The 24184-nt window shown below is 36.7% G+C and overlaps 1 protein-coding gene across 3 annotated transcripts in view; it reads left to right on the forward strand.

Annotated features, from left to right (window-relative positions):
- JAKMIP1 (janus kinase and microtubule interacting protein 1) overlaps nt 1-24184 on the forward strand; it is a 224442-nt gene that overhangs the window by 152230 nt on the left and 48028 nt on the right. For all 3 annotated transcript variants that reach the window (XM_074275077.1, XM_074275075.1, XM_074275076.1), the window contains 8 exons: nt 3473-3601; nt 6320-6448; nt 10127-10210; nt 12971-13033; nt 16422-16520; nt 19137-19238; nt 21881-21934; nt 22516-22581. In XM_074275077.1, coding sequence (XP_074131178.1) covers nt 3473-3601; nt 6320-6448; nt 10127-10210; nt 12971-13033; nt 16422-16520; nt 19137-19238; nt 21881-21934; nt 22516-22581 — 726 coding nt within the window. The remainder of the gene's footprint in view (nt 1-3472; nt 3602-6319; nt 6449-10126; nt 10211-12970; nt 13034-16421; nt 16521-19136; nt 19239-21880; nt 21935-22515; nt 22582-24184) is intronic.

The following is a 24184-nucleotide window of genomic DNA, read 5'->3' on the forward strand; positions in this document are numbered from 1 at the left end:
AGCAAAATAGCAATCTATTTGGAGTGGAAACCCAGGCCTCAACTCCAGAATTGGTGCATTTTTTTTTTAACCTTTGGGCTGCTATCCAGTTTTTTTGTCTCTTTGAAGACAAGAAATATCCCAACTCAGATGTCAAATAAGGAGTAATGTTTCAGAAGCATTATAAATGTTATTAGTGTTTGCTTATCTAGAAAAGTTCTGAGTGCTGACTGGGACCTAATGTTAGCTTAAGTTCTTGAATTCATAAGACAAAAATTGGAAATATAGAGTCCTTGACCAGAAGTGATAGATTTCCTTGTACTTGGGAACTTCAGATGGTTCCTCTTAGATAGGTCTCTTGAAAGAAGAAATGAGACCGAGACTGTTGAAGAGCATTTTGAAGCAGATTAAATAAAGATATTGACTTCTAAGAATGATGGTTCTTGTTTTTGATTCTAGTTCTTTTGCCTATTGGAATGTCTTGTTTCTTGACTCCTGAAGTGTTGTAGCTGCTATATAATACTGTATAATACTGATTGAGGCTCCCTGATATTTGAATTGTTTCTTTTTGGTTATTTGCAGTATTTTTTTCTTGAACTGATAGTTCTAAAATTTGATTATAATGATCTCTGGAGTTTTTATTTTAGGAACTCTTTCCTGAGTCATTGATGGATCCTTTCAATATCTATTTTGCTCTCTGGTCCTAGGACATCAGGACAATTTTCCTTAAAATTTTCTTGAAAGATACTTTCCAGGTCCTCCTTTTGATTATATATTTCAGATAGTCTTCTGAAACTGTCATAACTTTTTATGATCACATGCTTCTTCTTCTTTTTTTTTTCTTCTCTGTTTTTGTATCCTTTTTCCCTGTCTTTCAGATCTCAGCTCTGTTCCTGGGGTGCAAGGAGCATTGATTCAGGTGTCTTGTGCTGGGAATTGCAGACCCTGGCTGTTTACCTAGAGCTGTACTGATGTTGCCCTGAGGCCCACAGAGAATTCTCATGTTCACTAAAACAGATGAGGGTGGGAGAGGCTGGTCCTGCTGAAGGCTATAAGGTCTTGCAGCTTATCTGATGCTAAGCTAGAGTGCTAGTGTCTAATGTGTGCTGATGTCAGTGGGGCATTTCTGCTCTTCCCTAGCTTACACTGAAACACATGTAGATCTGTTCTTTGGAGATTGCTTTTTCTTGGGGCTGTGCTAAAGCACAGGGAATTCTCAGATCTGGAGTCTCCCCATGTTCCTAGTTATGTGGAGACACATGGTGAGTGCTTGTCTTGGTGTTTGCCTGGTTCATCATACTCAGGATCTTCCACTGGCTGGCTGAGGTGGAGCTTGCTTCCTATCCTGGATTATGCTTCCCCCTTTACATGGGTGAGACAAATCTTTCATGGTGATCTTCCAAATTGCTTGGATTCAAAGATTGTGTCACCTCCTGTGTTTGCTGGTTCTACTATTTTCAGGACATATTTTGAGGGCACTAATTGAATTGTTATTTGGAGGTGAAAATGAGAGTTACTTTGATGTATTGATTACTGTGCCATTTTGACTCTTGAAAGTAATTTTTGGGATATTTTAGAGGATACCATGCTCCAGTTATGTTAATCTCCACAGTTTCATTCAATTTATATTCTGTGTTTTTGTTAATATTATTGATGATATATATATATATATATATATATATATATATATATATATATATATATATATATATTTCTCTAGCTTGTACTTGAATCATTGAAGGTTTAAATGGAGTTAGAAACAAAAGAAAATAATTTTTGATAAATTAGAATCTGCCTTAAATGAATTTTATCTCAATCTTTCTGATTTTATTTTTAGATTTAGGGAAATCATCTAAATATTTTATATCTTAGTTGTCTGTAAACTAGGTTAATAATGCTAGTCATTAATATCACTTGTGCACATGCTTTTGGGAGGCATGGAAGAAGGTCACCATTAGATCTCTGGATACCAAGTATTTTTCTTTGGATTCAATTAGCCATGAAAGTTATTTGCTAACATATAAAGTGGGAAGTATAAGAATCACAGATACTTGAATTATTACAGTAAAAGGACTCGAGAATGTTTTAATACTAACAGTGGCCAGCATTTATATAGTGCTTTAAATTTTATAAAGTGCTTTGCATGTTATCTAATTTGATTCTTACTAAATCTTTTGATATCATTGCTATTATTATCTCCATTTTATTTATTACTGAGGAAACCGAGACTCAGAGATATGAAGTGACTCTCTTAGCTAACATGGGTCTGAGGCAAGAATTGACCTCCCATGTCTAATGCTTGTTCAGTGAGGCACTCTGGATGACAGGACCTGAAAGGATCCATGATCATTACTAGACAGATTCAGGAAATAAGGAAAGTCAGATTTATTCAGCAGACAAAAATAATGTCATTTTTCAATAGAGAAATCGGTCTGCTGCATGTTCCTTTTCTGAATATTGATATTGTTCTAGCCATCTAGCAGAGTGGACAGCATGCTGGGTGGGGGAGTTAGGAAGTTATTGTTGTTGTCAGCTTGTTTCAGGTGTGTCTGGCTTTTTATGACCAATTTTGGCTTTTATTTGTAAAGATACTTGAATGGCTTACAATTATCTTCTCTAGCTCATTGTATGTGTGAGTAAACTGAAGCAAAAAAAAAAAAAAAATCTTAAGTGACTTGCCTAGGGGCACAAAGCTAAGAAGTGAGAAAGATCTGAGTTAAGATCAAGCTTCAATCATATACTAGTTGTTGCATGCTAGGAAGTTACTTAACTGTTTCTGCCTTAGTTTCTTCATTTATAAAATATGGATGATAGTCATAGCACTTACCTTTTAGCTTGTTGTCAGGATCAAGTGAGACAATGCTGCAAATAGGAGGGAGCAGAACCCCAATCATGTAGTGTAGTCTGGTGATAGCGATATAATTAATAGTACATATCATTTTATATTATATATATTATATATGTATTATGTGATATATGTTACATATTTACATAGAGCATATATTTAATACAATTATATTAACAAATAAATAATTTTATTATAATAATAGAAAGAGACATTGGATTTGTGATTTTATTAGTATTAGTGAGTTTCTGGTAAGGGAATGTGGAGAAAGTGCCTTCTCTGCAATTTTTCATTTTAGAGAATGTGTGGAAGTTTAGGTGAGTTGTCTGGATCACAGGCTGCATGTATCAGAGGTGAGACTTGAATACGGCCAACTCTCTGCCATTTATGCCAGGCTACGACATTTTGCTTAATAATATAAGGTTTGCAAAAGGCCCTTCCTTGCAACACACTTATGAGGTAAATAATCTCCACGTTCTTATCTATATTTTGCAGAAGTACAAACCATTGCTCACAATCCTTCAGCTTATCCATGTCTGAGGGGACTTTCTTACCTGTGGCCTATCCTAAGGCCAGTGCTCCTAATTTTTTCTGCCTCTCTTCTGTGAAATGCTTTGTTAATAAGAACATGCAATTTTAACTTTGCAGAAGCATGTTGTGGAGACATTTTTTGGATTTGATGAAGAATCAGTTGACTCGGAAACATTATCTGAAACCTCTTATAATACAGACAGGACAGATAGGACACCAGCAACACCAGAGGAAGACCTGGATGATGTAAGTATTGTGTGTGTGTGTGTGTGTGTGTGTGTGTGTGTGTGTGTGTGTGTGTGTGAGTGTCCTTATCCATGGACTCAATCCAGGGAATGACTCATTTCTATTTCTTATTGTTGCTATTAAAAAGTCTTTCATCTCCATTTAAAAAGGTTTAAATATATAACAGCTAGTTTCCAATTTGCTTTATTGAAAAATCATCCCTACTCATTAAGGACTTTTTTTTATCATAATCAAATGTGTAATACTTTGAAATAAGGCATTTCTACCTTGTGTATTAATCAACAGCCCGCATTGGGCAGTGAGGGCAATGTGTGGAGAGAGCAGAATGCCTGGCTTGGCTTGGGAGGCTAAGACTGTTAGCTTTAGAGTTATGAGAGGCAGTCCACAATAAGGCTAGGATTAATTTATGGAAAGCCCTGGAAGTGGAAGGCCATCAGATTTTCTAAGGTGGGACAAAGCCACTCAGGTCAAAAAAATAAAACAGGTTAAAGCTTTCAATCTGATCAGCAGCAGGATTGGACCTCATGAGTAGCTGCTTTATTTCCAACCTGAGTAAGATAGGGAGTCTTAATCTTCTTCTTCTTCTTCTTCTTCTTCTTCTTCTTCTTCTTCTTCTTCTTCTTCTTCTTCTTCTTCTTCTTCTTCTTCTTCTTCTTCTTCTTCTTCTTCTTCTTCTTCTTCTTCTTCTTCTTCTTCTTCTTCTTCTTCTTCTTCTTCTTCTTCTTCTTCTTCTTCTTCTTCTTCTTCTTCTCCTTCTTCTCCTTCTTCTCCTCTTCTTCTCCTTCTTCTCCTTCTTCTCCTTCTTCTCCTTCTTCTCCTCCTTCTCCTCCTCCTTCTCCTTCTTCTCCTTCTTCTCCTCTTCTTCTCCTCTTCTTCTCCTTCTCCTTCTTCTCCTTCTTCTCCTCCTTCTCCTTCTCCTTCTCCTTCTCCTTCTCCTTCTCCTTCTCCTCCTCCTCCTCCTCCTCCTCCTCCTCCTCCTCCTCCTCCTCCTCCTCCTCCTCCTCCTCCTCCTCCTCCTCCTCCTCCTCCTCCTCCTCCTCCTCCTCCTCCTCCTCCTCCTCCTCCTCCTCCTCCTCCTCCTCCTCCTCCTCCTCCTCCTCCTCCTCCTCCTCCTCCTCCTCCTCCTCCTCCTCCTCCTCCTCCTCCTCCTCCTCCTCCTCCTCCTCCTCCTCCTCCTCCTCCTCCTCCTTCTTCTTCTTCTTCTTCTTCTTCTTCTTCTTCTTCTTCTTCTTCTTCTTTTCCTTCTCCTCCTCCTCCTTCTTCTCCTTCTCCTTCTTCATCTTCTTCTCCTTCTCCTTCTTCTTCTCCCTTTCCTTTTCCTATTCTTCCCTTTCCTCCTCCTCCTTTTCCTCCCTTTTATCTTATTCCTTTTCTTCTTCATCTTCCTCCTTTTCCTCCTCTTTCTCTTTTTCTTCTTCCTCTTGCTCCTTTCCTCCTCCTTCTCCTTCAGTTTTAGGTATCAATGTATTTCAAAATTTTATAGAATCTATAGTAGATCAGTGAGATCTTCCAATTTACTTTCAGTTTTTCCTTTCATGTTGGCATTTAACCTTAAACTTTGGATCCTCCTCCTAATTCTGATACAATAAGCGACAGTGGCTGAGAAACAACAATAACTCATCATCCTCTGATGCTTTAAAAGTTGAAGAGTCCATTCTTCACAACAGAGCTATGGGCTTAATAATAACCATTATTAATTGTCATTGTTGTTATTCATTATTGTTCAATTCTACATGACCCCAAGTGACTTGCCATTTCTTCAACATGTACCCCATTTTATAGATGAATTACTGAGGTAAATAGTGGTCATACAGCTAGTAATTATCTCAGGCTGGATTTGAACTCAGATCTTCCTGACTCTATGCCCAGTGCTCTATTCACTATGTCACCTAGCTGTTTCCAACAGTAATATCTAGAATTTATTAAATGTTTATAAATATCTCATGCAATCCACATTACCATTATGACCTACTTATTACAATAAGGAACTGAGGAAAATGGGGATTCAATATTTGCACAGCTGGTAAACATTGGATCCAACATTCCCAACCATGGGTCCCGACCACAGGTCCAGGGTCACTCCATCATTCTGGGTGGCCTCTTGGAGTGTTTCCCAGGGTTACCCTGTGAAGAATATAGCACATGTAGCAGCACCTTTGTTTCACTTTAACGGAGGATAGGGAGGAGCAGAGAAATGAAGCACATTGCTCAACATTGTACAGCTACTAGGGGTCAGGGGTTATATGTTAGAATTCACATCTAGATTTTCTGATCCAAAAGTACAATACTGTCTCCATTGTACCATGTTCTAGAATGTTAGTGTGCTCACCCAAGCTTTGTAATATTTAAGTTATCATCTGCTGGCTCATTTTAATCATCTCCCAATTAAAGTGCTGAATTTTCCTCATTGCATGGGGATTTAAGCTTCTTATACATGCAGAGAGGTAATGAAGCTACCAGCATCTATGGAAGGCTTTTTAAAGACTGTCTCTGTGGAAGGATCCAAAAGGTGGAATAAATGGGAGTTATATGTAGGAAAATGCTGACATTTTCAGCCAAACTAAAAGGCAGAGACATAGAATTAGACATGAAAGGGATCTTGGGTCCTCCAGACCAACCAACATCCCATTTTATAGATGAGAAAACTAAGGCTCATAGAAATTGTTAGTACCAAGTAATACCTTCTTTTTCTTCCCTTTTCCCTTTTGTTCTTTTAAGACCACAACCAGAGAAGAGGCAGACTTAAGGTTTTGTCAGCTGACTAGAGAATACCAGGCTTTGCAGAGAGCCTATGCTTTGCTTCAGGAGCAAGTGGGCGGAACCCTGGATGCAGAGAGAGAAGCCCGGGTAAGTGGACAAGTGCTTTGTGACAGTTGGATCTTGGTTAAACATGAAGGCAGATGGAGGATTTGCAGGTGAGTAGGCTGGCTTGTCACGAGCAGCTTTTGACATTGATCCAACAAGCATTTAAAACCACGTAACCTGGGCAGAGCCCTGGGTTGGTTTGTGAGTGGAGGCAACATTAAAATAACTTGATCCGGTGCAAACGGAACTTAAACTTGAATGCTTTCATTATCTTGGGGGTGCTGGTGGTGATTATAAAGTGGACACAAGAAGATTTTTGTAAGTTAAAGCTGGGGTGCATTAATTTCCCAGATGGGGAAACTGAGGTCCACAGAAAATTGACTTAAGATTGCAGAACTTGGCTAGTTTTGACCAGAAGATTAATATCGCAAGATGGCCTTTAATCTGTAATATGTCTGCAATGCTTTTTACATCTTAAAGCATTGAGTAAACATTAGTTATTGTCTTTATTACTGGTACTTAAGCTACAAGTAACTTAAAATAATCACAACTTACTGAAACATTTTCCCAATATAGAAAGTAGCCTATTTGTTTCAAAAAATCCAGAATTAAAAAACGAACATGTTAAATAAAACAAAATCTTAGCACAGAACAGACATTACATCATATCTAGTTCAAAAATTTTATCCAGTTTAGAAATGTTTTCTCTAACATTCATGAAAGAAGCTAATTGACCTTTGGAATGAATAGCAACAGTCACAGGCCTTTTGCTGCATAGTTTGTTCTGTTATTCAATAATTCAGTCCATTTCTATACTCTGTTGAGCCATTGGATCTATAAGCCATTGAATGGCATTGCTGAAAGTTCTTGATTTTGATGCCCACTTAACTTCCATGTAACTTCTATCCAATGATTCTAGGTCTTCTGTGAAGAGCAACCAAAATCAAATCTACTTCCTCTATTAGTTCTTCATGTGTCCTTTCCTGTTATATGTCCCTGGACACTTTTTTTCTTGTAGGACAAATTGTCTCAATTCCTTATATGCCCTGTTTTTCCTATTCCTCACCATCCTTGTGTCCTTTACCTGGACATATTCCATTTTATCAACATCCTTTTTAATTTGGGTCCGTAATTACTTGGATTTCTAAATCAGCTAACAGCACACAGTCTGAGATAAAGAGATCAACCAGATCCACCTAGATCATGAGTTCTTCAGATTCTGGTGTTTCATAGACACCTTTGACTATCTCGTGAAACTTATGGAGCCCTTCTCAGAAAAAAATGCTTTAAAATAATTTAAGAAAATGCTGAATTTCATTTTGAGGTATTGAAAATATCAATGTATTTTTCCCAATCCAAGTGTATTGATCCCACAGTGGATAGAATGTATCCTGAGTTTAGGAAGATCTGAGTTCAAATCCGGCCTTAGATGCTTACTAGCTATGTGACTTGATAAAGACAAACCTCAGTTTGTCTCGGTCTTCTCAACTGTAAAATGGGAATAATAACAGCACCCATCTCCCAGATTTGTTGTAAGTTTGGTATGCAATGGCATCTGTAAGACACTTAGCACAGTGTGTGGAGCAGAGTAAATGTAAGTTTTTATTTATTTTCTTTGTAAAAAAATTAGGAGAAAGCATAAAATTAATAATAATGAGGAGGACTATAATAATGGTAATATCTGGCATTTTATAGTGCTTTAAGGTTTAGAACTCACTCTACATATATTATCACATTTGACTCATACAACTTTAATGGAAGGCAGATCACACACACATATATATATATTCACACACATGTATGTATATATGTATATGTAATGTATTTTGAAACTGAAATCATGGCATGAATTTTGGATGTTATTATCATTCCCTCTGTGTGTTTGTGTGTATGCTATCTAATAGCACAGACAGACAGAGACAGGGTCAGAAGGGAATTTTTTTTAGGGGATGGGATTGTCATATGATCTCATAGCCTGTAAGTTGTATTTTGAATCTAGGTCTTCCTAACTCTAATTTGAGCATCAAGGAAGTGCCTTTCAAGATGGAATTTATCCCTTAATAATTATCTATCTCTTGAAGGCTCCAGGGCACCTAGAAGCAATGTTTTACTTTTTTACAAAGCTCATTTCTTAAATTGCCAATTATATAAATATTGCAGGCTTCATCTTATTTCTAGGTGAACTTAGAGAAGCTTAGAATGTTTGCAATGTGCCCAAGATCACGTAGCTATTAAGCCACAGAGGCAAGACTGAAAATGAGATCTCTTGACTCTTAGCCCCATTTTCATGACTCTACGTGTACATGTATTTAAATGAAAAAGCAGAAAGCATTTGGAACTAGCAAAAATCAAAAAGGATTCTGTGAGCTGGCTGGCAATTTTCTTTCTGCTTAATGCCATTTTTCTTTAACCATATTGAATGTACCTGGAAGCCTTTTACTTGGGTTACCATAGGAAACTCGGCTGTTACACTGCCTTATGTAATTTAACGTTTGCTCTTTCAAAATCTAATCTCCTCTCATGGAGTTTAATATAGATCTGTTTTGTACTCGATTCTCTCCTTTACCACATGCACCTTTTGGAAGTTCTTTCTTATTGGGACTGGGAAATCCAAACTTTGTACAGTCACGTATATGTGAGTATTTTCATAGCAAGCAGACCCTAGTCTGGTCCCTACCACAATAGGAATCCCTTTTTACAATATTCCTAATACATTTAGTTCAGAAATAGTACCCACCCTCATAGAAATTGTAGTCTTTCAGGGCACCAAGACAGACATCTTTAGTATACACTGTTTCATGATCAGTACATCAACAAGTTGCTTTCATTAGGTGATTGTCCAGATTTAATATATGCCATGTTTACTAATCACCATCATCTTTCATATATTTTAATCTTAGAGGAAAGTTTAAAGATGTAAATATGGATAAATGGATGGATGATAGAGATTTAGATATTTAGACAGATACACAAAGAGATAGATAGACAGACAGAGAGATAGATAGGATATTTATTAAGTGATTACCATATGTTACAACTCTATGACCCCATGCTGTGTCCTGGGGAGGTAAGTACAAGCAAGCCAGATCATCCCTGCACTTGAAGTGCTTACGTTCCAGCAGGAGAAGAAAACACAGGAGGGGCAACTGAACAAAGATGGGGAAGATGTGGGGAAGGATAAGGTAGGAGATACTTGTCATGCTAAGAACTACAATGTAGGCTGAGGCCCATTAAGGTAAGAGTGAAATCTTACCTTAAATAATGAGAGGACGCATAGGTGAGAGATGATTTAAAAATGCCAAACAAAGCCATCTTACCAATGCATAGAGAATGAGTACTTATCTGTATAACAAACAGAGCAGAAAAAGATGCAGGGACCATGACAGAACACCATTTGAATTTTAATGATTATTGTGGAAGTGAAAACTGCCACAAAAATGTGTCACATTCATTTATATAATCAATTTGTATTCTTTTATATCCTAATGTGTGAATCTTATCTTTCTGTGGGCTTATTCATAATGGGGGACAGAAGAAAATATTAAATACTGGAAAAGCTGATATAGATTTAACCTATAAATGAAAAAAAATTGCGATACTCTTAAAAGCTACATCTCCACTTACAAAAAACCTCAAATAACTCTTGCCTTTTTGCGATATCTTCCTAAACTTACTTATTTCTTGGTAATGGATTGCCCATACTCTGTTTTGTTATTCTAGACTCGTGAGCAGCTACAAGCTGATCTAATTAGGTGTCAGGCCAAAATTGAAGATTTGGAGAAATCACTAATTGAGAAAGGACAGGTAAAAAGTTGCATGTATGTGTTTTCTCTGTTTTATATTTTTCTCATATTTCAAAAATACTCCAAACTACAGGGCAGGATGTAGATGTGATTTAATATTAACATGATATACAAGATCACACAATTGGCGCATCGGAGGGATCGTAGCAGTTTTCTGGTCCTATTCAATACATAAAAACAACCCTCGTTAGACTGCACAAAACAAACATTCATCTAGTCTCTGCTCAAAGAACCATATGGACAATGAACCCATGATCACTCAACCCATTCCATTTTTGGACAGCTTTAATGTTCAGGAATGTTTTTCAAGGAGTCAAGCCCCAAATTGGTCTTTTTGTGATTGTTACATGTTGCCCTTCCTTTTGCCCTTTGGGGCAAAACAGAATCAACTAAATCCTTCCTACGTGGGACAGCCCCCTCAAGTTCTTTAATGCTGCTTTGCAAAACCTTAAAGAACAAATTAATTCTCTTGATGATGATGAGGAGGAGGAGGAGGAGGATGAAAATGATTATTTCTTGAAGACAGTTATTATGTCCCTCATGAATCTTTTCCAGAGCAATCATTTTTAGTTCCTTCAAAATATCCCTATATTGCATGGGCTCGATGGCTTTTACCATCCCAGTTATATAAGATGGAATGCTAAAGTTTCAAGTTTTTTACAATCTAGGGGGAGGGGTGATCAGAGACCTACACAAATAATTCTACTTTCAAAGTAAGTGCCACAAATCCCTTGTGAGGGAAAGGAAAGCAATATTCTTTCATAGAGCAGGGAAGAAACAAATGGGTCTTTAAGGATCAATAGGATTTGGCTAGAATTCCAGTTTTAGGTAGAAGTTATGGCATGAACATAGACTTGGGAGAATGAGCACATAGAACCATATTTAAGGATGGAGACTCATCTCTTTTGGGAAAGGAACTAATGTAAGATAAGATTGGAAAGATGATTTTGATCTTTAATACCAGGATCAAAAGCTAGGACTTGAGTGGCTGGATATTGGGCATTCACTAAAAATTTTGAATCAGCAAGTGAATGAGGAGACAGTAGGGTAGAAAGGACCCTGAATTAGACGTGAAGAGGATTGGATTTGAATTTCAGCTTTGTGACTTTGGGGCAATTACATCGAGTTTCAGTTTTCTCATCAGTAAGGTAAGAATAATCATAACATTTATTCTACCAACTTCCCATAATTGTTTTGAGAAATTGTAACTATCAAAGCTCTATACTAACACAAACTGTTATGGTCAGAATTATTCCTGATGATATTTCTAGGGCAAGATATTTCTTATATAAAATTGATATTTTACAAATGGAGGGTCACTAGATTTAGGTTGATCCTAGGCTTATTTATTGGGTTACAGAATCTGCCTATTTCTTTACTACTGACATAGTGTGTCTCTTACCTGGCTGATAGGTTGTCTTTGGCAAATTGCCAGCTAAATAAGTGGAATGATTGGAAGGATGAGAATTGTTGGACTGTGTCACAGAGCTCTCCAGGTGGCCTGGTGTGATGCCCCAAAAACTAATCTTGGGAATGATTGATTTGTCCTAAAGGTCAGCTTTAAAATATAGGTCATCATAGAGGTGGTCAAAAATTGATCATATTAATATACAATTGTCATCTAAAAGAGAAAGAATTCTGAGGCAATAGGACCTTGAACAGAGAGATATTTTTTCCCCTCTGGAAAAGTAGAGGATAGAGGATTTTGTCCAAAAATATAATCTAAATTAGTAGGCATTTAGAGTTGGATGTGAAGGACCCTGATCAGTCAGTGGGTAGCTCCCTGTAGTCTGGGACAGCTGATCAGACTAAAGTCATCCTTTTCCTAATTTTTTCCATTTTCCAACAACCTTCCACCTTCCATATTTCTTGCCATAATTTCTCCTCTAATCTCAAGTCCCCACTCAACTGTACTATAGCCTGCAGCTTGTCTCCTTTTTAATCACCTCAGAGGAAGCGTAGGAGGAGTTCAGATCAGCAATGATAGCGATATTGTGCCATGTAATAATTTAAAGCAAGGCTCTTAGAAAAACTTCTGATTGTTCTAAGAACAAACTAGAAAGCTAGACAAACTATCCGGTGGGTGGAGGTCAAACTGCTGTGGAACCAAATCACAAGAAAGTAACAGCAAAGGCAGGAGGCCAGCCAGGAAGCAAGAAGGAGGAAAGAGGGAAGGTCAGCTTGAACAATATGTTCACATCCATTAAATGCTGAATGAGCCAGAAGCCTTCCAGACGTGTTAGGCAGTTCTTTAATGAAACACTTGTGGAAAGCAGCTATAGGTCAGAATCTCATGGGAAGGTATGGATGGGTCTCGGGAAGGAGCCTCTACATTATTAGTGTCACTGATCTGTCGAAGTTAAGAGCTGAGCAAAGAAATGAGGGAAAGCCCAGGTAGATCCCCTTTTATAAAAGTTTTTGGGACCTGAAGCTACATGTAGCTGCTTGTTGTGTTTATTATGTTGTTTTTTTGGAATACATTTGATTTCACCAATGAAAGCCCCCTTAAAGAGGAAATTCCCTTTACTAAAAGAGGTCAGTGCCTGTTCTCCAAACCGGGGCACAGAGAGATGAAGCACCTGCCCATTCAAATAACCGAAGTATTGGCAATATTGCTTGAACCTTGCTCTTCCCGACACTGAGACCAGCTCTGGGCCTATTATATCTTATTATTTCTTACTGTTTTCTGGGTAAAGTATAATGGCATTTGATTAGCTTGTTTAAACAAGTGTGAGTATATTTAATCTTTTTTCCCCCTTAGGACTCTAAGTGGGTTGAAGAGAAGCAGCTGCTAATTAGGACAAACCAAGATCTGTTAGAAAAGGTATGTTTTAAGAATTCTAAATCCATAAAATCAGCTTGATTATTTATAAAGGATTTACTCTGATCTATAGTAACTAGAGAAACACAGAAAGCAATATACAAAGAAATGCAAGGGAGGCAAGGACTCCCTGAGCAGAAACTGAGAGAGGTCACCAGCTTTCAGATGAGAATGGAGGACTACTGGGCTGTGATTTGGAAGCCCCATTTTTTGTAATCTGGCCCTGCCCTTAACTCTCTGTAAGTTATTTTTTTCTCCTCAGTTTCCTCATTTTAAAAAATAATGGGGTTTTTGTTCAATGATCTGGATGATCCCTTCTAGACTTAATTCCTCAGGTTTATAAACTTATTGTGTTCATCTTCCTTTGCAAAGATTTCCCCAATCTGTATTACTCCCTTTTTGTTTTTTTGTTCTCAGCAAATTGCTGTTATTTCTATTACTAGTCCACTTACATTTACTAAATACCTACTATCTTCCAGGCGCCATCCTAAATACTACAGGATGCTGACCTCAGTTACCTTTGGGCGTCCCCTAGGAGTCGTCTCTTCCTTGCTTATATTTAAACTGCTGATGAGCTAGAATCCTTCCAAAAGAATAGGATCAGCCAGATGAGGGAAGGGGAGCCCTGACAACTGCAAATATGTCAGTCAGTTGGAGGAACATGGAAATGTTTAGCTTAGAGAAGAGAAGGCCCAGGAGGAACAGGATAGCTCAGTCTTAAAGCTTTGAAGAACAGCTGTGCAGAAGAAAGTTTGAATTTGTTCTGTTTGGATCCAGACAACAGAACTACATACTTTGAGTGAAAGCTGTAGGAGGAAATATTTAGGGAAGAGGAAATTTTCCTAACAACTGCTGATATCCCAGATAGGAAGCCATTGGCTTGGAAGAATAGTTCCTTATGACTGAAGTCTTCACTGATCGATAGTCATTGACATAAGGTGATCAAAGATCGTTGTAGACTGAGGGACTGCATGGCCTCTTGTGATGGACAAAAGGTTTTTGCTCAGATACGGGTTTCTTAATGCGCGTCTGTGGGTCTCTGGTTCTATGATCCTAGAGGAATCAGGTGGAATCAAGGCCATCAAGAGATAGGATTTAGAGATAGATACATATCTATCATAAAGATGACAAAGATGATGGTTACATGCCATGGGCTTCAGAATATTTAAAGATCTGAGTTCAAATCCTACCTCAGATATTTGCTAGCTATGTGATCCTGAGCAAGTTAACTTTTCTGCTTGTTTTTAATATGCAAAATAAAGAGAATAATAGTAAAAATAGCAAAAAATAGATATGAACTGCTTTAATATCTCAAGTCTAGTCATTCTTCACATGAGAAAACTGAGACCTAGAAACAATCAGTGATAGGCTGATTTGGGGTTGAAATCAGAATCCTCTGAGTTCAAATCCACTGTGCTTTTACTGTACAACCCTGAAGAGCTCAAGCTAACAACTTCAAGGCTTTAAGTTAAAAGATTTCCTAGCAGGAACATTTTTTGTTTACTTTCCCCTCACCATTTTCCTCTTACCAGGTCTCTCCCACAAAGAATGAAATCAGATCAAAAGCCTCAGCTTTGGCCCTGGGTTTCTGATCAATGAAAATGTGCTCCCCAATCAGAGGATTAAAAATACACTGGGATAATGTTATATTAGCAACTTGGTGATATAAGCACATGGCAATACATTGATCTGAAAATGTATTTTCTTCCTTCTTTAAATTGCTCCAAGAACCATTCTCTGTGAGTGGTAAAATCTGCTTTCTTAGGAAATGCATGAACTGAGAACTGGGGAGATACATTAGCCTTTTAAGTGATAGGAATTCTATTTAATATAGGTCGACAATATCATAAAAGAAAAATGGCCTTTCTCTAAGTCCAAAGTCAGGCCTCAGAAATGAAGGCCACATATTTGGGCCACATAGGAAATAACATAAAATTGAAACTTTTTTTAATGTATTGGGGTCTTGGATCATAAATAAATTAGGAGGCTTTTTTGAGCTAGAACTAACAAAATGGGAATTCTTTAAAGGACACAGAGAAAATGCAACACAGGAATTTAATATTTTTTTAAAAGGAAGTTTTGATTGAAGACAAAGAATGAACAGCAAATCTTCCTGTCTTTGTGTATGTGTATGTATACATATACAGGAAGCTATTTCAGACCTTTCCAAGAACTGTGACTGCGTTTTTATTTTCTCCATCATAATTCTTCGACCCTCTGGGTTTCAAGTAGACAGTATTGTTGTAGTCATATTAAATAAAAAAAGTCATCACTTAATGTCCAACCCTTTGCTGATGTCTTTGGCAAGTCCTTGGATAATGGACACACAGTGGAGTGCTTACCTCTGTAATTCTAGATTACTAAATCATCAATTTTAAATAAAAACAATAGAGAAATCTCTTACAGGAATTCAGGAAGTTGCTTTTTGAGTGTAGAGTTTTAAATATAACTTGTTCAAAACCATGATGGGGAGTATATTTCAATAATGAACCTGACCAACCATTTATCTTCATTTCAACTTTTCAACTATTTATTTTCTTTTTAAGGGCTCATTTTCTTGAGGCCATTGGACAGCACCATGTGTAGAGCTGTGGGACTAGTGGCCTAAGGTCTCTAGGGGGCTAGTTTTTAGCCCACTTACTAGCTACATGAATTTTAACAAATGTATCCTCCGATCTGCCTCAGTTTCATCATCTGCAAAATGGGGATACTGCTAGTTCCCAAGGTTGGTGTAAGGATCAAAAGAGATATTATGTATTAAGTGCTTAGAACAATGCTGGAGCATATAGGTATTTTATGAATGTGTATTCCCTTCCCTCTTGTATAATGAGGGAGTTGACTTAGATCATAGATTTTTGGATTTGGAAGGTCATATTCAACCCTGTCTTTTCCCAAATCAGGAAAACACTGCTCCACACAAACCCACACAGCTAACAATAGGAAAACGGAGCTTTGAAGTCATCACCAGACTCTAGATTCAGTATTCTTTGCACTGAAGTTTGCTGTAGTTACAGATGCTATGATCCCATGTGAGATACTCTGCCTGTATAATCTCCTCTCCTCTTTTTGCCACACCCCAGTATTTATTTACCCGGAATACTTAGAAGCCCCATGAGGTTACTTAATGGCAATAATTCCCCATAACAAAGCTTGAAGAACTCAATCCCTATTGTATTTCCTGGAGCTTTCCATCTGAGTCAAATTGACTTGCCTTTTCTGGTTTATTTGATACGTGAATTTCTTATTCCCAAATTTAATGCCCCAGGCCCATTTTAAGTAAAAGGCAATCATCATGATCTTGAGCTTTCTTAGTGTCTCTGGAGAGCAGACATCCAGTGACTTTCCCTGATCGTAATGAGGATTAAAATGAATGTTTCGTATTTTCCTTTAGATTTACAGGATGGAAATGGAGACGAGTCAGCTGAAGAATGAGATGCAGGATGCAAAAGACCAGAATGAGCTGTTAGAATTCAGAGTACTAGAACTGGAAGTAAGAGATTCTATCTGTTGTAAACTCTCAAACGGAGCAGAAATTCTGTTTGAACCCAAACTGAAATTCATGTAAAGTTCTCTGCTGTCTAAAGCATGTGTAAAGGGGAAATGTTATACTTTTTTTCTTTCCTCTGTATGTTCAGAATAATTTCACTGCCTTAATATGTTTTGGAGAGAATGCTCATAGAAGTATCTGAGGATGTAAAAGAGCTAACCTATTTATTGCGTATAGCTTGTTTTGCACTTAATAAAATAATTTGTTTTTGCAATATTTTGCCTTTTTTATTTGTCTTTCATTTCCATAACTACTCCTTTCCTGCATGTATGATCACCTGGTATGCAAACTACAGACTTGGAGAGTAGCACTTTTTCAATTAATAACACACTTTTGGAAGTGATCTTGCATGCAGCGAATATCACATTTTGCAGCGTTAGGCTATGACACCAGCCAGCACCCGAATCTGTACTGTCTTTAATGGCAATTACAGCCAGTTTTCTATTTGTCTTCAGTAATGCAAGGTAAGTAGAGATGCATTCAAAGGACTGATTTTGTACAGTAGCTCTTCCAAATTGCTGCTGCTTTAGTCAAGTGAATAGAGACCTGGATGGAGCTGAAATTGTCAGTTACACCTAAAGCTCTGATGTGCTCATACAAGTGGAGAGGGATGCAATGTGCAGAATACTCCAGCATGGAAGCCATGTTTCTCCTCCAGCCTGGAGAAACAGTGTTTGTTTTATCCAGCGCAATCAGTGCCCTTTCTGTTGAATGATATGTGGATGTTCCCTCGGGCTGTGTTGCTTTGTGGTACATTCGTGTTCATCAGCTTTCATTGAGTCTCATGCCGATTTGCTGGAATGATGACCTTTTACCTCTCTGAAAACATCATTGTCATCTCTCAAACCATTTCTATATGTTTGCATATTTTCTGAAATACTCATAGTGATGCTATCACATAGACTTTTCTAGCATCTTTCAATCAAACCCTTTCTTTTCATCTATTAGTCACCAGTGGACACTGTCTTCATTTTTCCTGCTTCCATTCTGTAGCCTTCATTCCTGTCACAATTATGGTTTTCCATCCTTTAATAGCTTTTATTTTACGCGGTCACGGAATGTGTCCCAATTTATTGTCGACTATTAAATTTTAATGTGTCACTTGGCTACTTTGGACACAGATTAAATTATACACTTAATTTAATAAAAGCTTCACTGAAAATCAAAATAGGAATAACACTCACTACATATAGAATTTCTAAGAACCTATTCTTTAAAAAGGTACCTCTTATGCTTGGAGATTTTTTACCAAGTTTAAAAAAGTACACCTAGATAACTGTGATTGTAAAACTTAACACAGGATCCAGCTTTGATCTTTCTCTACTGTCTTCTAAAATCTTTAGAAACTAATCCCAATTCTTTTTGTTTGTTTGTACAAAATGTGTTCATTCGTTTATCGTGATGTTTTTCTCTATAGTTGATCATGTCAGTGGGATGTTAAATAAGAATGGAAGAGTCAAAAATCTTGGTTCTTCATGGTAACAGGGACATTACCTCTCCTCTCTCTATCAGATATTTAGATTAGTCCATTTTAGGCTTGTATACAATGAAATGATGTTGCTTCCTGTCAAGTTATAGGTTTTGAGCTCGACCTTTAAATGTATGATTTGTTCTGTATAAAATTGTTCATTTAGCAGATTTCTGAAGAGTTCCGCTGATTTCTTTACTTGATTAAATCGGAGAGAACAAAAATAATAATTCTAATATTAGACTAGTATTCTCCTATTAATACTTGTTTTCAAGGCAGTTTTAAGAACTTGTCTTTGTTGATGCTGACCTGCACTTCATGTTTATCAGATCCAAATGGTGATATCCAATGCAGTCACACAAAGTGCCAAGTATTTTCCCTGAGATCAGATAGCATAATTTAACCTTCATATCTCATGCTTTAATCTGATCCTGCCTTTTGTTTGCTTGTTTTTGGTTTTTTACCTTCCACCACTTGTATGTAGGATTGAAAATCACTTCTTGGGGAAAGAGTTCTGAATTTTGAAATGAACAAAAGGTGTTTGTGCCTTCCTTATATTGTTAATGATAAGTTTATTTATGGCAGTGTGGTTGAAAATGTTACTGTAAATATTTATTGAAATTGAATTTATTAGTCATTCCTGATGTTTTCATCATCCATCCATTCATCATCAACCATTTATTGAGCACCTACTGTGTACTAAGCAATGAACCAGGCACTGGTTAAGGTACAAAGATAAATAAGACAGAGTCCCTGATTATAAGGAGCTTACATTAAAATCGTATTATCTAGCAAGCTTTAAATTGTCAATGAGTAGTGTTTAATATTATGACTACTATTCCTTCCTAATTAAGTGGGTGAAACTGGAGGCACTTGAAAGTGAATAAATTTTGGAAAAAAAAAACATTAATGGATTGGAGAGACATGAAAACACCATGGTTTTTGATGGGCAAGGACACAGCAATGTGTATGTGTTTGCTTTTAGTAAGCTCTTCACTGAATAAAATTCATGGCTTTTATTTTGAATGAATGTCAAAAAAGGGGGAAATGTAATCAAATAAAGTTGTTTTTAAACAAAATCTTTTTCTCAGGAGAGAGAACGAAGGTCCCCGGCATTTAATCTTCACATAACCACCTTCCCGGAAAACAACGGAAGTGCTCTTCAGCTGTTCTGTCACCAAGAAGGAATAAAGGTAGATGTGCCTTTGTTAGCTCCTGATGGCTTGATTACATTGAGATGGGTTCCAATTTTAAGCTCCACTGTAGAGAGGCAGGGAAAGTCAATTATCCTAGGGGTATTTTATGAGAGAAGACATAGTACTTATCATTTTTGTTTTTGTTTTTGTTTTTGGAGGTTGCAGAAAGACTCAGAAGTGCTGGATTTAAATCTCATCTGCCTCGGTTTCCCCAATGTGATCACACATCACTTTTTCTCTCTGGCCTCAGTTTCTTCCTTTGTAACCCTTGAGTATTAGGCTAGATGATCTCTAACTCTCCTTCCTGTTCTAAATCTTCTGAGTTTGTTTTCTGGGAAAAGAAAGGTACAGTTAGAGTATTGGACGTATTCAACCAGAAGAAGGTCCATTTCTCCAAGGCTACATCATTTGGGGCTATCATGATTCTAATGTCAGTATGGTAGCTCTCCAAAAGACAAAGTTCAGCTCTACAAGGTCTGTTTTCTGTGAAACCTGATTTGAGAGCCCTAGGTACACAGAGGAAGAAGGATTTAGGGACAGGAGCAGAGTCGGAAAACTCGAGGTGCATTCACAACTTTTGGTCTTAGCAGCTATGTGAGCCTGCCTGGCCGGGTCATTTGACCTGCTTTGTCCACCTTGATTAAGCGATATGTAAAATGATTTGAATAATATCTATACTTCCTACTTCACTGGGTCTCTGTGAGGCAAGTTATTGGCAAATCATGTGATCACAAAATTGGATTGGTTAGTATTATTTTTATTAACCTTTATTGAAAATGCTTTGAATTACTTTAATAGGAGCTTGCCTATCGATAAATACGAAGTTTTTAAATAAGTGGATAATATAATTATATTTCACAGGCAGCTAATTGGCATAGTGGATAAGCTCAGGACTTAGATTCAGAAACCCTGAGTTCAAATCTTGGCTCAGACACTTACTGTATGACCCACGGTAAGCCATTTAATCTCCCCCTCTCAGTTTTCTCATCTGAAAAATGGGGATAATAGTACCTACCTCATAGAGTTATTATGAGGATCAAATGAGATGACACAAATATAAAATACTTTGCTATCCTTGAAGTGCTATGTAATGCTAACTTTTATTGTGGTTATTGTCAATATCCATTATTATCATTATCGTATGCAGGTAACTACATGAGTCTAATTCATTTAGCTGACTTAGTAACCCTAAAGGGCATGCTAATATGTTAGAATAATTACAGTATGTTCAGCTTCTCAGGAAGAGATTATGTGTAGGTCTATGATCCCATAATAGTTCCCATGAAGTTCGTTAGAAATTATTTATATTTATTATTTATATTTCCCCCGTAGGTGCTTTTGCTTCACTTTTATAACCCAAATATTTGAGGTAATAGAAAGAGCAGTAAATTTGGAGTTAGAGAACTTGTCTCTTTTACTTCCCACCTGGGTTTGCTTCAGGAAGTCCCAGGCTCTCTGGGTCTCAGCTGTCTCATTTGTGTAAAGTGAGGGTTTAGGATTAGATGGTGGCTAAGTCCTTTCCAGCTATAAATCCTATGGATTTCTTATTTGACACGAATTCAGTGGGGATAGGCTAGTGGCATGTTATCCATATTATTTCCGGTAGCCCACTTTTACAGAGGGCACTTTTTCAGTGACCATGGATTTTTTTGGGTCCTTATAGGATATTTAGTAAACATCTTAGTCTCCAGCGCTATGTGATGCTATTTTTTTTTCTAAGAATAAGATTGACTATTCATTCTGAGTCTCTTAAATAGATGGAATTTCATTTTGTAAAAAAGGAGAGAGATACATCTGGGTTTTTCCATATATCTTAGAAATAATTTTGTCATTTAGTATATTTTCTTCTATATATTCACTAGAGAGGTAGCATGGTGTAGTGAATAGAGAGCTACCCTCAGAATCTGGACAACATGGGTTTAAATTCTCCCATTGACAACGTAATTGCTGTTTCACCCGGAGCAAAGTCTTAACTTTTTCAGTGCCCCCAAGCAATTCTCTAAGTTTATAAATTGCAGATCAGCCATGGAGTTGCTTTGGTGGATTTTCCTCATATGGAAAGGGGTGTTGTCTACACCAATATTATCACAGATCAGAGAGGAAAAATGAAATCACTGGGAAACATATGATTAATCCTACATTTGGTAGAAGTACCAGGGTACAATGTTGAGTCCAAGAATTTTCTGTGTTTGCGTTAGTTTTTGTCTTTCTCCCTTTCTACCTAAATGATCTTCCAAAACATTCCTTCAGCTCAATTTATTTCTGCTTGTGAAATGAGATAGGTCTGTATTAGATGATTGCAAAATTCTCTTTCATCTCTTAATATATGACCCCATGAGCTTCTCATCATGTACCTTAATCCAACTCCAATTGGGACATTCAAGATATGAGATGCAGTAAAAAGGGAAGGATGGTGGTGGGTAAGAAAGTGAATATCAAGTTTTCCACAAAGGGATCTCTAAAGTATTATGATGTGTATAAAAATTTAACTGACATTTTTGCCTTTGGGGGATCTAATGGAAAAATGGAACATTATACTTTCTTTTTCCCCCATTGGGATTTCTACTGACAAAGTGGAACATTATAATTCATATACATCATATAACTCACAAAAAATGTATGTTGGAAATCTTTTCTAGGATGTGAATATTTCTGATCTTATGAAGAAATTAGATATCCTTGGAGATAATGGGGTAACTATGAATGATCCATTTTTGGTTTTGTATTCTTGTTTTAAATGGGGCATCAGTTGTGGTTTATTTTCCTATTAGAATTAGTTTAATTGATACAATGTAAGACTTTTGTATGGCCATTTTTCTGGATAGAATGCTATGTCATTTATTCTTAAAGACATAAAGGATAGGACTTTCCCTTAACATCTTTTAATTTTAAAAAGAAATAGGAAAACTAAAGTCAAAAATTGAACCTGCGGGAATAGAGTAAAACTTGTTTCACTATCTGTCCCAATAAATATATTTTTTACTGACTCATAAGGTGTTTACTGTTTTGCACTTTTAAATATATCAATGTATATTTGCCTTGAGAGAGGCTTTGTGAAGGATGTCTTGATAGCACAAAGTAAAGTGTTATAAACTTTGGGACAATAATAGTTCAGCAATTTGGTCCAAATTAGTTTTTGATTTAAAAAAATATTTAGAGAAAGTTGCTTCAGGAGGCAGTCTGATGAGAGCCTTTTGTGCTTGTCTGACAATAACTATGTGTGTATGGATCTGGAATCCAGTGTAAAATGTGATTGCCCATTTTTGTGTTTTAGAATTTGAGAAATGAAGAGCAGGTTGCAATAATCCAAGCTGGAACTGTCCTTTCTCTGTGTGAAAAGGTAGAATTCAATCAAATTTTTGTCCATCTATCCATCAAGTTGTCACAGTACCATACAAGAAACTGTACATTGAGTTTGTGTTTGTTTATTTGTTTTGGAAGCATGTATTTTGCTGTTAGTCTATCTCTATGGGTGTGTGCATGTGCTCATTTTCTTTTTTGACTGGTGATATTCAGTTTCTAATCATATTGTTTCAGGAACTGGAAATAATGTCACAGGAGTGTTTAGAGTGATCTAAAAAGTGGAAACTATTTTAAACAGTGTTAATACCTTTCACAGACATTGCTAAATAAATAGTTGCTGAATTGAATTGAAATGTAATTATTTTTCAAAAAGGTCATCATCCATAAGTTTTTTACAAAAATCTATATATTACCATTCCATCTCATTTGCCATAATGTGGACATAGTGTTCTAGGTCCAGGATCTCACCGATGTGGTGACTCTTGCCAATGATGCTCATCACAGCCCATCACAACCAGTCTGTCCTCTAGATCACATGTCCATGTCTTCCTTTAAACCTTATTTTAGTAAGAAAAATACAGGCTTAATTTATGTCACATATAGAGATATATATATATGGTTACAAAACATGTTCTGTAAATGTTCAATTAGAGATCTTTATTACTTCTCTCTTTTGAAAAATAACTTGCCATATTGCATACAATTAGATTGAAAGACAGTGTGATGATAATACTTGAATTGCCTCTCTCTCAATGGATTGCTATGAGAAAAGTACTTTGTAAACTATAAATTTATGAGAAATGGGAATGCTTCTTGTAACCAATTTGTCAGTGTGAATAACTTTTACTGAGTGGGATAGCGTGTGTCCACTCTGAGGGAAGGCTTATTTCATTTTTTCTTTCCTCTTCCATCTTCCTAACACAGAACCTAGTTCATAATAAGGGCTTAATACATGATTGTGGATTAAATGTCATTATATGTGCAAAGCAATGAATGATTCCTTAAAAAAAATTAAATATTCCTTTACTGCCCCTGGCAAATATTCCAAAAAAAAAATACTATTGGCAAATCCATCATTTAAAACAGCTTCATCTTGTTTTAGTGAGGGCCTTTTACTATACATCACTACTAAATGAAGGGTAACATTCATTCAATTTTAATAGTTTTGTTGAAAAAGCAAAAGGAGGTTTCTCCCCAGGAATTGGAGCATGGGGAAAAGATAGTAAGATAGTTTTTAAAAAGAACTGATTTGGAGACAAAGAACCCAAGTTCACATTCTGACTCTTCCATTTACTGGCTATATGAATTTAAACATACCATTGCTCTCTGGGTCTCAAATTTTCTTCTGAAAAAGAGGAAGTTGGACAAGATGAGGACATGGTTCTCTTCAATTCTAGTTCCTATGATGATTTATTTGGAGACAATTTTATTGTGGTAGTGAGTTCATGGACTGGGAAAGTATAGAGAAAGCCCACAATCAAGGAAATACCAGATTTTATAAGGCAGTGGTTTATAAAATTTTTTTATGTGTGTCATGGAGTCCTTTGACAGTTGGATGAAGCCTATGGACCCCTTTACATAATTAGTTTTTTTTAAATGCAAAGAACCAAAATAAACAACATTAAATGAAATCAATTGCA

This window comes from Sminthopsis crassicaudata, chromosome 6, assembly GCF_048593235.1.
Source record: "Sminthopsis crassicaudata isolate SCR6 chromosome 6, ASM4859323v1, whole genome shotgun sequence".
Lineage (NCBI taxonomy): Eukaryota > Metazoa > Chordata > Mammalia > Dasyuromorphia > Dasyuridae > Sminthopsis > Sminthopsis crassicaudata.